The sequence below is a fragment of the Tigriopus californicus genome, chromosome 11 (genome assembly GCF_007210705.1).
Source record: "Tigriopus californicus strain San Diego chromosome 11, Tcal_SD_v2.1, whole genome shotgun sequence".
In the NCBI taxonomy this organism is placed as follows: Eukaryota; Metazoa; Arthropoda; class Copepoda; order Harpacticoida; family Harpacticidae; genus Tigriopus; species Tigriopus californicus.
The window spans coordinates 9312258-9323791 of NC_081450.1; the positions used below are offsets into that span (position 1 = coordinate 9312258).

An 11534-nucleotide genomic window follows, 5' to 3' on the forward strand; every position below is an offset into this window, starting at 1 on the left:
ATGGTCGTGGGTCCCAATAATCTTACGTTCTTCCCTATTCCAGGTACTAATACGACAAGAACATCATGACCAAAGTGCACGGAAAACGGTATGCTTACAAGTTCGACTTCCACGCTCTCATGCAGGCGTGCAGTTCGCAGAGCACGGACGCACCCAACTACAAATACCAGGCCGACCTCAGTGGTCTCTTGGCCTCTCCATACCCCCAGGCTTCCAAACTGAATGGGCTATTCTCGCAGCCCAATCACTTCTCTTCGTCATTCCACCAGCAATCCATCTTCACGCCGGGAACGGCCTACTGGAACACGAACAGTGTCATGTCCGCGGGGAACATTCAGAATATTTATGCCTCCAATATGGATCTGGCCGCCAACAAGGAAAGTCAAGCCCAGGGCCCGTTTGTTCAGCCTCCTACATCTAGCATCCATTCGTCGTTGCCATGCACCAAGTTCTCGGATTTCAAAGACTTTCATTCCCATTTGGGCAAGGATCTGTCGCCATGTATCCCCACACAAATTGGGAGCAGTGCGTCAGCAGTGGCTGCACATCGAAATGCCTCCCTCAATCGCTATCCTTATCTCTCACATTGAGTTACTGAAGATGAGTCAATCAACAACACATGCGTGTCGAACGAGGAGGCACCATGGCTATTATTATATAATTCTTGGTGTCCACACCACCAGCCCAACAATTTCATTCCTGTTCAAATTCAACTTCCATACCAAAAAAAAGATTAATGATAATAATAAACAAAGGTGAAAAACAACAACACCAAGGGATATGTTGACAAGGAGATGGATTTATTGCAGACTCCACCAAACATAACGAAAATTGGTTTTTTTGCTAATCTTCAACATGAAGAATATGCCCTAGCTAAAAGAGGTTTGGAGAGCACGGAGAAAGCTTTCCAACAATCCAAAGACCTGAAACAGTAAATCGTAAAAAACATTACATTAAAAGCTGGTTTGTGATAGGACAGGGAGGGTTAACTCGACCAATATTGACCAACAAGCCAATGCTTTTTTCTCTTTCTACACGATAACTCAGATATTTCACAACTAAATGCCCCATTACTTGGCTCAGATGAAGATACTATACTGTCGAATCTAATTTTGATTATCAGAAACCAATGCTAAATATTTGTTAAGTTAATAGAAATTTGAACTAGTAGAAGCTCCTTTCAGTATTTCTAATTCAGAATGAAGCTGCAACTTTTTTGTCAGTAAGTAACAGCATAGAGAATTCGAAGTTGCCGCATTTTTTCATAAATGTTTTAGCTGTGAAAATCCCTTAGAAATTCTAATGGACGTATAGGTAAATGACTCTTTTTTTATCTGGTGCCTTGAAATTGAAACAAAAAAAAGTTGGATCGAAATGAATAATGATTTGAGGCAAGTTTAAAATGAACATGGTAAAAATGGCAGAGCCAAATACAGTTCAAGATTATGCAGTTGATTAGGGCAATTCTAATATTTTTCAAATGACCTAAGAACACTTTACTTTTCCTTTATATGCCATAATAGAAATGCATAACTAATAAAACCTCGTTTTTAACAGTGCTAAAAATCGTGACAAAAATGTTGTTCATCATTCTAGTTCATCACTTGCTGCTTGCAGTCTATTTAGTAAAATGATGGGAAAAAAAACCTTCAAAATATAATCACCTCAGAAGCTTGTTTGGCCATGACTGCGATTTCTTGTGGATCCTTGATGTCTGTCACTGCACTGATGACAGTTCCCATGATTGCCTGAAAGGAAGGAAAGCGTATTTCAGAAATACTGACTTGGTTGAGTGGTTACATTTCATAGAGGTCTATCTCACGCAGAGAGTCATAAAATGGAAACTGATTACACCAACCAATTATCAATGATAAATTTACTGCGACTTTTAGTCAGAAATAATTTATTCATTCACGAAATTATTTTTTACGTTAGAGTTGGGCGATTTTTCTATTAGCATTCCCATTAAAACTTTTTTCATGGAGTGCTAGTCCGGTCTGCCTACTCTAAAAGGTCACATTCCATGTAGCTGTGAGAAAAAAGCACTAAACCCAAACGACATACAAGCGATTAATAAAGTTAAATTTTTGGTGCATAATGCTGTTGCAATATGCGAGGTTAAATCTAACTCCTGAATCCGTCTTGGTGACTAAGAGTTCTTGTGCGCCCCTCATTTTTGTGTAGATGGTGGTCATAAATGGATTAGGGAGGGAAATCATGAATTAGTGAAATTGCTTATGAGGCAATGATTGGGATTTGCGGAGCAAGAGGTCACGGTAAACGAACCAATTTCGTCAGAGTTGTTATTGCAGTATGATCCCATTGAAAAAGAAGTTAGCAATTCCACAAAGTTTGATGCAAATAATTCAACAGGATGGAATGTCAGTTGTTCACCGCGCTTGATTTCATGTCCTTGGTGTGCGAAACTGATATGGATCATGGAATCTTGAGACAGCTCTCGCTCGGTCTATCACATCTTTCTCAGTTCTATACATAATGCTGATCGATTACGAGAGCAAATTAAGGATTGAAATATATGCTTCCGGTGTCTAGCAGGGCAAATGATATATCAAACACTGGCATAATCTTAATGCAAGAATACAAAAGCACGACGACTAGCTAGTATGGGGGACGCAAATTGTTTGATGATACCAAAACTAAAAAAATGTCAATGATTAAGGATTATATTATTGGGAATAGAAATTAATTAGAAACAAAATTAACCAACACCTTCAGCTAAGCCCTTTTACAAATATGCTATTTCCAATCGAAGCATTAAAGGGAACGGTTCTTGATTGTTGAAAAATTAAATCAATTGATTTCGCGATCACTCATGCAACTCGGGAATTTTCATTTGAGCCTGCAGATCACGAGTAGATTTCCCTTTTCCATATGCTCCTTGTCGAGGATTCCATCCCACCCAAATTCCCTCTTCACCCGAATAATATCTAAATTCTGACAAAGCCAGACTTTCCCATTCAATAATCACGTCTTGTCTTTTCTTAATGGGCGTTTTCATTTATGAACCGCATGATCGTTCATTTTCAAAGGAAGTCACGACCATCCTCTATCCAAGGTTAAGGAAACCATCCATTGTCATGAGTCATTCAACCCTGACGCCATGCGCTACGTCGACAACAAAGTTTGCCACTGGGTCCGGGAACTAAGTCCCATCCAGGGTGGTTGTTCAGATCAATTGGAAGGTGATCATGCTGATATTTTTGCGTCAATGAAAACCACTCGCTCACCTGAGATGGAAAATTGTCGGACTTGTCCAATCCCCCCGCGGGTGATGTGAAGTAGGCCAGAGCGATCTTGAAACCAAGGGTCAACAACTTTTGCCACGAGAAGTCAAAGTCCTGCAAGAGCCAATTAGGGTTGGAATAGAGAGAAGAAAGTACGTAGAAGACGCGAAACGTGGATGTCAAACAATGCAAGATAAGACGGCGACCTTGCGGGCCAAACTCAGATATGAGTGTGTGCACATTTAGGTGGGTATCTCTATCTTTCTATCTTCTATCTTTCCATCTGCCTGCCTGTCTGTCTGTCTGTCTGTCTTGCTCGCTTGCTTGCTTGCATCTCGAGAGAAGGTCCAGTAAAGGTACAATGCACAATCATCAAGCTTGAGTGCGACTTTCTGTCACATCCCACGCATGTGAAAAGGTCAAAGAGCCAACTAGGTCAATTGGTCGCTCGTTAGCATCACCACAACTGACTCTAACTCCTCGGAGCTGAAGTGGTCATCGTCGTCGTCGTAGTAGTCGTAGTAGTGTGGTACCTAGACGTACATTATTGCTCTCATCCGTTTTCTTCTCCTCTCGCTAATGCTTGTGATCTGATCATTGCCATTGAAATTGACCCACTTAAACAAGTCTTGGGCAGGGATTTCCAAAACTGGAATGCAACCACTTGTCATCAGGTCCAGGCAGAACCACCAGGGTACATCTGTTTCGGAATCTGAGCTGAAGAATTGGCTAGCCTATACTTTACACGCTATCAACGAATGAATGTACAGTAAGCTAACAAGACCATTCAACAACTGCTGCGCTAATCAATTGAGCAAAGCGGGTTTCTCTTCTCATTTCTTTTCCACCGTCCGAGTTCTGTTTCCTAATCCAACTTAAGTTTGATCTGCTAAACATGAGCAACACTCCTCTTGCGTTGACAACTCGGTTTTAGGATACTATGAGAGTACTATATACTCGTATATGGTGAGTTGTTTCTCTCTCTCAACGACTTACCTCACTTTTTTCGGCTTTGACAGCGGTGGATTTGGTTTTTGCCACATCCGTTGAGGGCGAGGTCTGAAAGAAAATGGAAATCACACACAAGGTAAGCGACGGGTTGACCCAGAATTGGGACCAATCTTGAGCTGCTGTTTGAGATGATCACCTCTTCACTCAATGTAGAACCCAGGGTCAAACTGAAGATGAGGCCAACTAGAAGGCAATGGTGGTATTTGACCATCATGAGATGTGCTGACTGATGAAGAAACGAATAAGGTGGTGGCGTTTTACTTGTGTTATGCACTTAAGTCACTCTTCACTCGCAGACCTGGGCAAACGAAACCGAACCAGACGAGGAACCAACCAACGACAAGGTGAACACCACGACGAGGATTGGGAGGGTGGAATTTCGAATGCGACCGAACGCACACATCAGGCCTGCTTGGCCGAGTTCTCGTCGTCGAATAGCCTTCACTTTTCTTGACTGACTTCCACATGTACGCACTCCCATGTGATACCCTAGGTCCGTACGTGCTGTACGTGTGTGGTACGAGTACATGAGTGGATACGTGTAGAGCAGAGGCTATGGAACGAACAATCCATCGCACTCGTCCCCAAGGTACCGGTTAGAGCGAATGACAAGAATATCGATATGAATCTAAGCTACCTGGAGAAAATCCAACTGGGCTTCCAAACCATCATCAGTCGTTCACGCCATGAAGCACCGTACAAGTGCCTCTATTTTCTACTTTCTACTACTAGTGACTTATGTTGGTAAGTCCTTGATAACAATAAAGCTGGGGAATCGAAGGGGAAAAAACGAACTAGACGATTTGTGAGAGGGGCGGTGCTGTTGCGAGAATGCAGTACTCCAGTAATTGCCAGCCAACTACTGTCTACCAATTCCAACCAACCGGCATGTGGGAAATCCATGGCTGATGGACAACCACGGAAACCACGGACGACAACGTTCACACTGGATAACCATTAATATGCTCAGGATGATGAGAATCACGGCAATAGATCGTCGTTTACGTGGATCCGCTCCATCAGGATGACATCGGACAAGCTATGCATATGCACATTGTATAATACCTTGCTTTGACCTCCAATGATTCGAAAAGGACATTTTGCGCATTTTGCTTGTCGGTTAACCACGCGCGTCAGCCGCCGTCGAAAATCATAGAGGCGAAGGCGAGGTTTTTTAACCGTGAGATCAAGGCTAAAATTGCTGGAAAACCTTGTCGAACCATTCGATCTTTCTAGATTGCCATGCATGATGGACTTTAGATGTTTTTATGAAATGTCTGACTAATTCATTGTCTTTCCTCGTTGATCTCTTACAGCTGGTCAGAAAAAGGAACAATGGCCCCTTGACATTCATGGAGAAGGAAGTCCAATTCTCTGTAAGGAAGCAAGACAAGTTGGATTGAGCATTTCCTGAACGTTCTGCCATCATTTGGTTTTTGTTCATTTCAGATAGGTGCTTGTACGTTTTCTTCATATGTACTGACTATGTGGGCACATGGCCCGATAATAAGTTCGATTGTTATGAATACTACCTGGATTGCTTGAGCAAAAGTCCAAATCAGGAAACAAACTTGATTGTGGATGGAGCAGTGATTCCAATCGAGGTTTCGCCAGACGAGCTCCCATCTTCGCAAATCTTACCCTCAGATGGAAACAACAACCCTACCGGACAAGATCCTAGCAGTAATAATCCCAATGGAGATAATTTCAACGCTGGGGGAAGTCTAACAGGAGGAGATCCAACGGGAGGAGCCCCAATGGACGGCAATTCCAGTGGAGTGAATCCAGATCAAGCAAATCCTGCCGACAATGATTCCGACGACGGCAACAACCCGGGCTCTAATAATCCTGATTCCGATGATCTTGGCTCAAATGTCCCAGATTCCGCCAATCCAGATTTCAATAACCCCAATGACAACAACCCCGATTCCAATAATCCTGACTCGAACAACACTGGATCCAACGATCCTAACGCAAACAATACTGGATCCAATGATCCTGACGCAAACAATACTGGATCCAATGATCCGGACGCAAACAATACTGGATCCAATGATCCGGACGGGAGCAATACTGGATCCAATAATCCGGATGGGAACAATACTGGATCCAATGCTCCTGACTCGAGCAATCCTGGATCCAATGCTCCTGACGGGAACAATACTGGATCCAATGCTCCTGACGGGAACAATACTGGATCCAATGATCCTGACGGGAACAATCCTGGATCCAATGAACCTAACGGGAACAATCCTGGATCCAATGGTCCTGACTCAAGCAATCCAGATTCCGACGGAATTAATCCTGAAAATTCTGACCCTGACAACTCTGATTCCGAAAATCCCGCTTCAAACGGAGAAAATCCCGGAAATAGTAATTCCAATGGAGAAACTCCAAACAACGATAGCAACTCAACTGGGGATAACTCCACAAATAATTCAAGTGGTAACAATGAAAATCCTAACGATGATGCTAATAACAATCCCGATGGAGAAAACCTGGATGGCGGAAATTCTGAGGATAACGATAATACTGGTACGTTTCCAATTGACAATCAAAGCGATTCTAATGACAACCCGGATGCAGACAATCTTAACGGAGATGATCCTTTGAATGGAATCGGCGATGAAGACGACTTTGAATTGCCCGATGAAAATATCAACGGCGATAATCTTGATGCTGACAATCTTAATGCAGACTCGGGAGGCAATGGCTCGGACGATAACTCCGCCAACGGAAATCAAGATGGTCCTGACCCTAATGACGATAATTCCAATGAGACTCAAAGCGAGAGCCCTCCTAATGTGGACAATTCTAACAATGGTAACTTGAACGAAAATAGTGGAGATGATGAAAGCCCAGAAAACGAGGAGTTCACTCCAGATGGAGGAGGTAAGTGTAGCTGTTTAAGTGCCCCTAAACCTAATCTCACAATCACATAACATGATTCTTGCAGTGCGTTCGTGCCACCAGCACTTGCAGAACGGAGCTCGTGAATCTGGCGAGTACGTAATCAACCTCAATGGTCAAGCGGTCACCGTCTATTGCGATATGGAAACGGAAGGAGGCGGTTGGACGATCCTCCAAAGACGCGGTGACTACGGCCGAGGCAAGAACTTCTTCCTCCGAAGTTGGGATGATTATCGTAAGGGATTTGGTGACCCAATGGAAGATTTTTGGTTGGGCCTTACCAACATGCACCAACTGACCAAGAACGACGAGGTCGAGCTCTTGATCGAGTTGGAAGACTTTGAGAACAACAGCACCAGTCTCTTGGTCAATAATTTCACCGTCGGAAATGAAGAAAATGGTTTCAAAATCTCATACAAGAATTATAATTCCAAGATTGGGAACAGTCTTCCTGCTCGTGGAACCAAGTTCAGCACCATCGATATGGACAATGATGCTTGGAAACAGAATTGTGCAAAGCGGTTCTCCGGCGCTTGGTGGTACAGTGCGTGTCATAATTCAAATTTGAATGGTTTGTACCTGGAGGGAAAACACGAAAGCTTCGGCAACGGCGTTAATTGGTACCACTGGAAAGGCTACCACTACTCGCTCAAAAACACCCAAATGAAAGTCAGGCCAACTCGCGCCAACGAGGTAGCTCCCGTCAAAATCTAGTCAGTCAAAAAGGACCCGGTTGCTCATAATAACATTTATTATGTCCCTTTGGTTAATCGATTGATTTTGTGTAACACACATTGTGCCATACCAACCGTATACTCTATGAGTTGACAAATGAAATATATATAATGTGTAGTATCTTAAAAGATTGACTCAGATCGCCGAATAGGAAAGCCCATTGAGCTTCTTCGTTCAGCACGTGGCAGCTCTTGCAGGATGTTTGTGTACATCGAAATCGTGACAATGACAGCGCACAAGATCAAAGGCCCGTAGATAGCTCCATCAAAGCCAAAATAGTAGACGCCTCCGACAATTGAAAGCCCCGTGAGCCAAGGATGGATTACACGCCGAATCTCGGAGTAGATAGCCGCATCCACGACCCACATGGGTAAGATATGACACAGAATCAAGCCCATGGCCGAGAGGTATCGCTCATTTAGGACCAATTCCAAGGCAGCTGGGAAGGAAACCAGATATTGACCAGCTAGAGGCACTGCCGCCAAGAAAGTGGCCACTATCACAGGAATGGCGACAATACTAGCGTGGAATACCGTGTGGGTCAAATACGTCCACAGACCGTAGAAGCAGGCCATTTTGATTGTGACCTTGAAGACTCCATTGACGGTGTTGTTGAGAGAGTCTCCAAAGCCTTTTCCCAAGGTGTGACCCACGTTCGAGAGTACTTCCAGAGGCATGTAAACCTTACCACTGTACACGAGAAGGTAGAAGAGAGCAGAGAGAAAGACGATGAAATTCATCAGGATATTGACCAGGTTAGACCCGCTGGATAGAAGAACCCGAGCCACGGCTCCTAGACCACTCAAAGTTAAACCCAGATTGCTCTGAACAATCAACCAGGTCTGCTCCACGACTGTGGTGATGATCCCCATATTTTCGCGTGAAAATTGAGTGATCGTGGCCAGACTCATCCATTTTTGTTGCATGATGCCATAATAAAGATCTTCGAATGAGGATTTGATGGCTTCGTTGGACACTTGGGGACCCATTTCTTCGCTACCTTTGGACTGCCAGTATTGGTACATTCGGTCCCAGAGCTCTAAGACTTGCAGCTCGAGCTCCTCAGCTTCCGTTTCATTGCCCGTTTGTATAAGATCACGAATCGTCGAGGACAAATATTTTCGTCCGCTCAAGTATCCACTTTCAAAGAGGTCTTCCAAATTGAGGGGACTGTTCCCTAGTATGGTCCCATTAATATGCTGGACCAACGAGGAGTTGCCCAACGTTCCCAGGAATTGACTACTCATGTGAAAGATGTGCACCCCTTCGGAGTAGATTTCAAAACTGAAGAGCACAATGATGCCCACGGTGGACACTAATAGGAACACAATGAGGCCAGCAGAGATGAGTTGGTCGATGTAGTTGGGGAGAGCGTCCACAAGCGTGTCTTCCACTTGGAGAAATAATCGGTACAGTGTTCGAATGGGCAGAGGAATGAGATGCTGTTCCCTGGATTTGATCCATTCCCGAAGCTTTCCCGTGACATGCTTTACAAGATCTTCCAATTGAGACATCAATTCGAAGTAGATAAGCAGCTCTTTCACAATATAAATCAGGAGTGGTAACGGCAACAGGAGAAGGAGTCCGGGCCGCAAATAAAATTGAATATAGACACAACACCAGAACACACTCTTGATATAAATCGTGCTCTCAGCTTCAAACAGATTCTCACTGGCTTTACTCGCGGTACCCACCCGCACTCGGGTCTTCTTTTGAGTAGGACGGTGAGACGAGATGGGCGTCTCCACTTTGAGGCAGTCGACCTTTTGATGCGGTAAAACCTTCACCTGGCTGCCAGGGGCAGGGGCCGCAGCAGTAGGTTCAACCACGCTAGGTAAGGGCGTGGCGGGAGGTGGGTCTTCTTCCGGCGGAGATTCTTTATCCCCGGGCTCTTCCCGCTTGGTTTGAATGAAGCTTCGCACCGCGGAACGGAACCGCCCCACTCGCGTGGACAGACTAGAGGCGGAGGCGTGCTCGCTGTCCGACACATCCTCACCTTGGGGTGGGAAGAAGAACCTCAACAAGAGGACTAGCGCCATCAAAGACGACAGGAAAACGCCCAGGGCGTTAACTAACTGACTGACAATCATCGACCAGAACACCAAGCCGAACACCGGTGACACATTAACGGCCAAAGCGTGAGTGCCGGCCAAATAGGCTAAGGCCAGAATGAGGGTATAGACAATGGGGATGCGCTCGGCCAAACCAAATATCCAAGCCAACCAATCCCCAAGAGTGGAAAACGAATCACCCCAAGCTGACAATGGGAGACTGGTCAGGTACAAGAACAAAGGCCAAGCCAAGCCCAAGGCCACAATCACGGGGAGCTTGGACAATATAAAGGATCCCGTGGCATCACAGGCAGCCAAGAGTCGCCGAGCCCCACCCAGCCCGCATCGAAACGACAACGGCAGACCCGAGGGTTGAGCTTGATCCAAAGTGAGCAGAACCCGTCGGGTCAGCCACGCCTTGTAGGGATGGAGGACAAATCCGGCTAGGACCGCCCAGAAAATGGCGTACAAGAAGGGCTTCATGACCACCAGCCCATAGTAGGAGGCCATGAGCACGATGGCCAGAAAAATGAAGACCAGACCATTGTAGATGGCCTGACGCAAGGCCGCCTCATGCGACTTTGGGACGTAGTGTAGGAAATTATCCAGAGGCGAAGCCGCCACGCCCCCGCCACCTTCCATGGAACTCATGGTTAACGAGTCACACGATCATGGAGGGTGGGAGGAGGAGATTGCACCCGAAGACGGGGACAATTCGCACGCAATTGGAAAGAGGTGGGGTTGTCTAATGTCTACTTGGTCGCTCCGTCCGTGCGTAGCTTCGTTTTCCAGTTGTTCCACCTGATTCAAGCTCGAGGAGACTACCTTTACACTGGACTAGGTTTTGGACTAGGACGACCGGCAAACCGGACTAAGTAGCACTAGCCAGCCACTAGCTAGCTCATATCTTATTGAAGCCAATTTCTAGTGTAGGTTAGAGCATCTATAGTGTAGGTGCGTAGATAAGGTGAGCCAAAAAAAATACACATCTTGGAAATTACAGAGTGATTCGGAATGCTCAAAATAGTGGTTATTGACCAAGGCAGACTACTGGATTAGTTTGGGCTATTATGTATCGCTGCTTTTTAGCATTACCACGGCCTAAATTGTGAATATTTGATTTTGAAAAAATGGACATCCAGAGACACACATGTCGTGCCAAAAAATCAGTGACCTGCCACCCAAATTTCTGGGTTTCTAGTTCTATGAATTTCACCGAATTGATTGGCTCAAAACTTGATCACTTGCGTTGACTTAATGACTGTTATTAAATACATGAACCGCAAACATTTGGCCGATGGCTCATTGATTTGTTTTGCGTGAAATGTGCTTACAGGTGTTTTTTCAAAGTTGAAGTGTTTGTAGTTCAGGGGTTGGTACTGCTTAAAGCAGAACTGATGTACTAACAGTCCAAACTAGTCCCGGGGCCTTATTGGCCCAACCTAGCCCAACTGCTTTATGTCTCTCGTTTTGCCGGTGACACTTAAGGCCAGAGACGCATGTATCCTAAAATGGAGGGAAAGGGCTAATGTGACATAAGCCAAGGGTTTGGTAAAGTAATTGTTAATGAGGATATCTCAAA

At 45.0% G+C, this 11534-nt stretch overlaps 4 protein-coding genes across 6 annotated transcripts in view; 2 read left to right on the top strand and 2 right to left on the bottom strand.

The window, feature by feature from the left end:
* The window catches only part of LOC131890020 (transcriptional regulator ERG homolog), a 6718-nt gene extending 5932 nt beyond the window's left edge, over positions 1-786 (top strand). Inside the window, 1 exon segment of the mRNA XM_059239282.1 lies at positions 44-786. Coding sequence (XP_059095265.1) covers positions 44-590 — 547 coding nt within the window. The 3' untranslated portion in view covers positions 591-786.
* LOC131890021 (uncharacterized) lies at positions 780-4529 on the bottom strand. The gene is made up of 5 exons (XM_059239283.1): positions 4393-4529; positions 4242-4304; positions 3249-3359; positions 1665-1748; positions 780-923 (listed from the first exon to the last, which is right to left on the bottom strand). Exons 1-5 carry the CDS (start codon positions 4468-4470, stop codon positions 870-872), a joined length of 390 nt encoding a protein of 129 aa, XP_059095266.1. The 5' UTR covers positions 4471-4529; the 3' UTR covers positions 780-869.
* Positions 4486-8029, top strand: LOC131890018 (uncharacterized protein DDB_G0290685-like). 3 transcript variants are annotated; one of them, XM_059239281.1, is made up of 5 exons: positions 4486-4600; positions 5573-5632; positions 5706-6791; positions 6954-7148; positions 7213-8029. In XM_059239281.1, exons 1-5 carry the CDS (start codon positions 4486-4488, stop codon positions 7878-7880), a joined length of 2124 nt encoding a protein of 707 aa, XP_059095264.1. In that variant the 3' UTR covers positions 7881-8029. The 3 variants fall into 3 exon arrangements, with proteins under 3 accessions (XP_059095264.1, XP_059095262.1, XP_059095263.1); XM_059239279.1 differs by having other exon boundaries at positions 5706-7148; XM_059239280.1 differs by lacking the exon at positions 4486-4600 and adding an exon at positions 4860-5000 and having other exon boundaries at positions 5706-7148.
* LOC131890017 (transmembrane protein 245-like) lies at positions 7900-10911 on the bottom strand. The gene has a single exon (XM_059239278.1). The coding sequence runs from the start codon at positions 10601-10603 to the stop codon at positions 8024-8026; it is 2580 nt and encodes an 859-aa protein (XP_059095261.1). The 5' UTR covers positions 10604-10911; the 3' UTR covers positions 7900-8023.
* Positions 10912-11534: the final 623 nt, after the last annotated feature.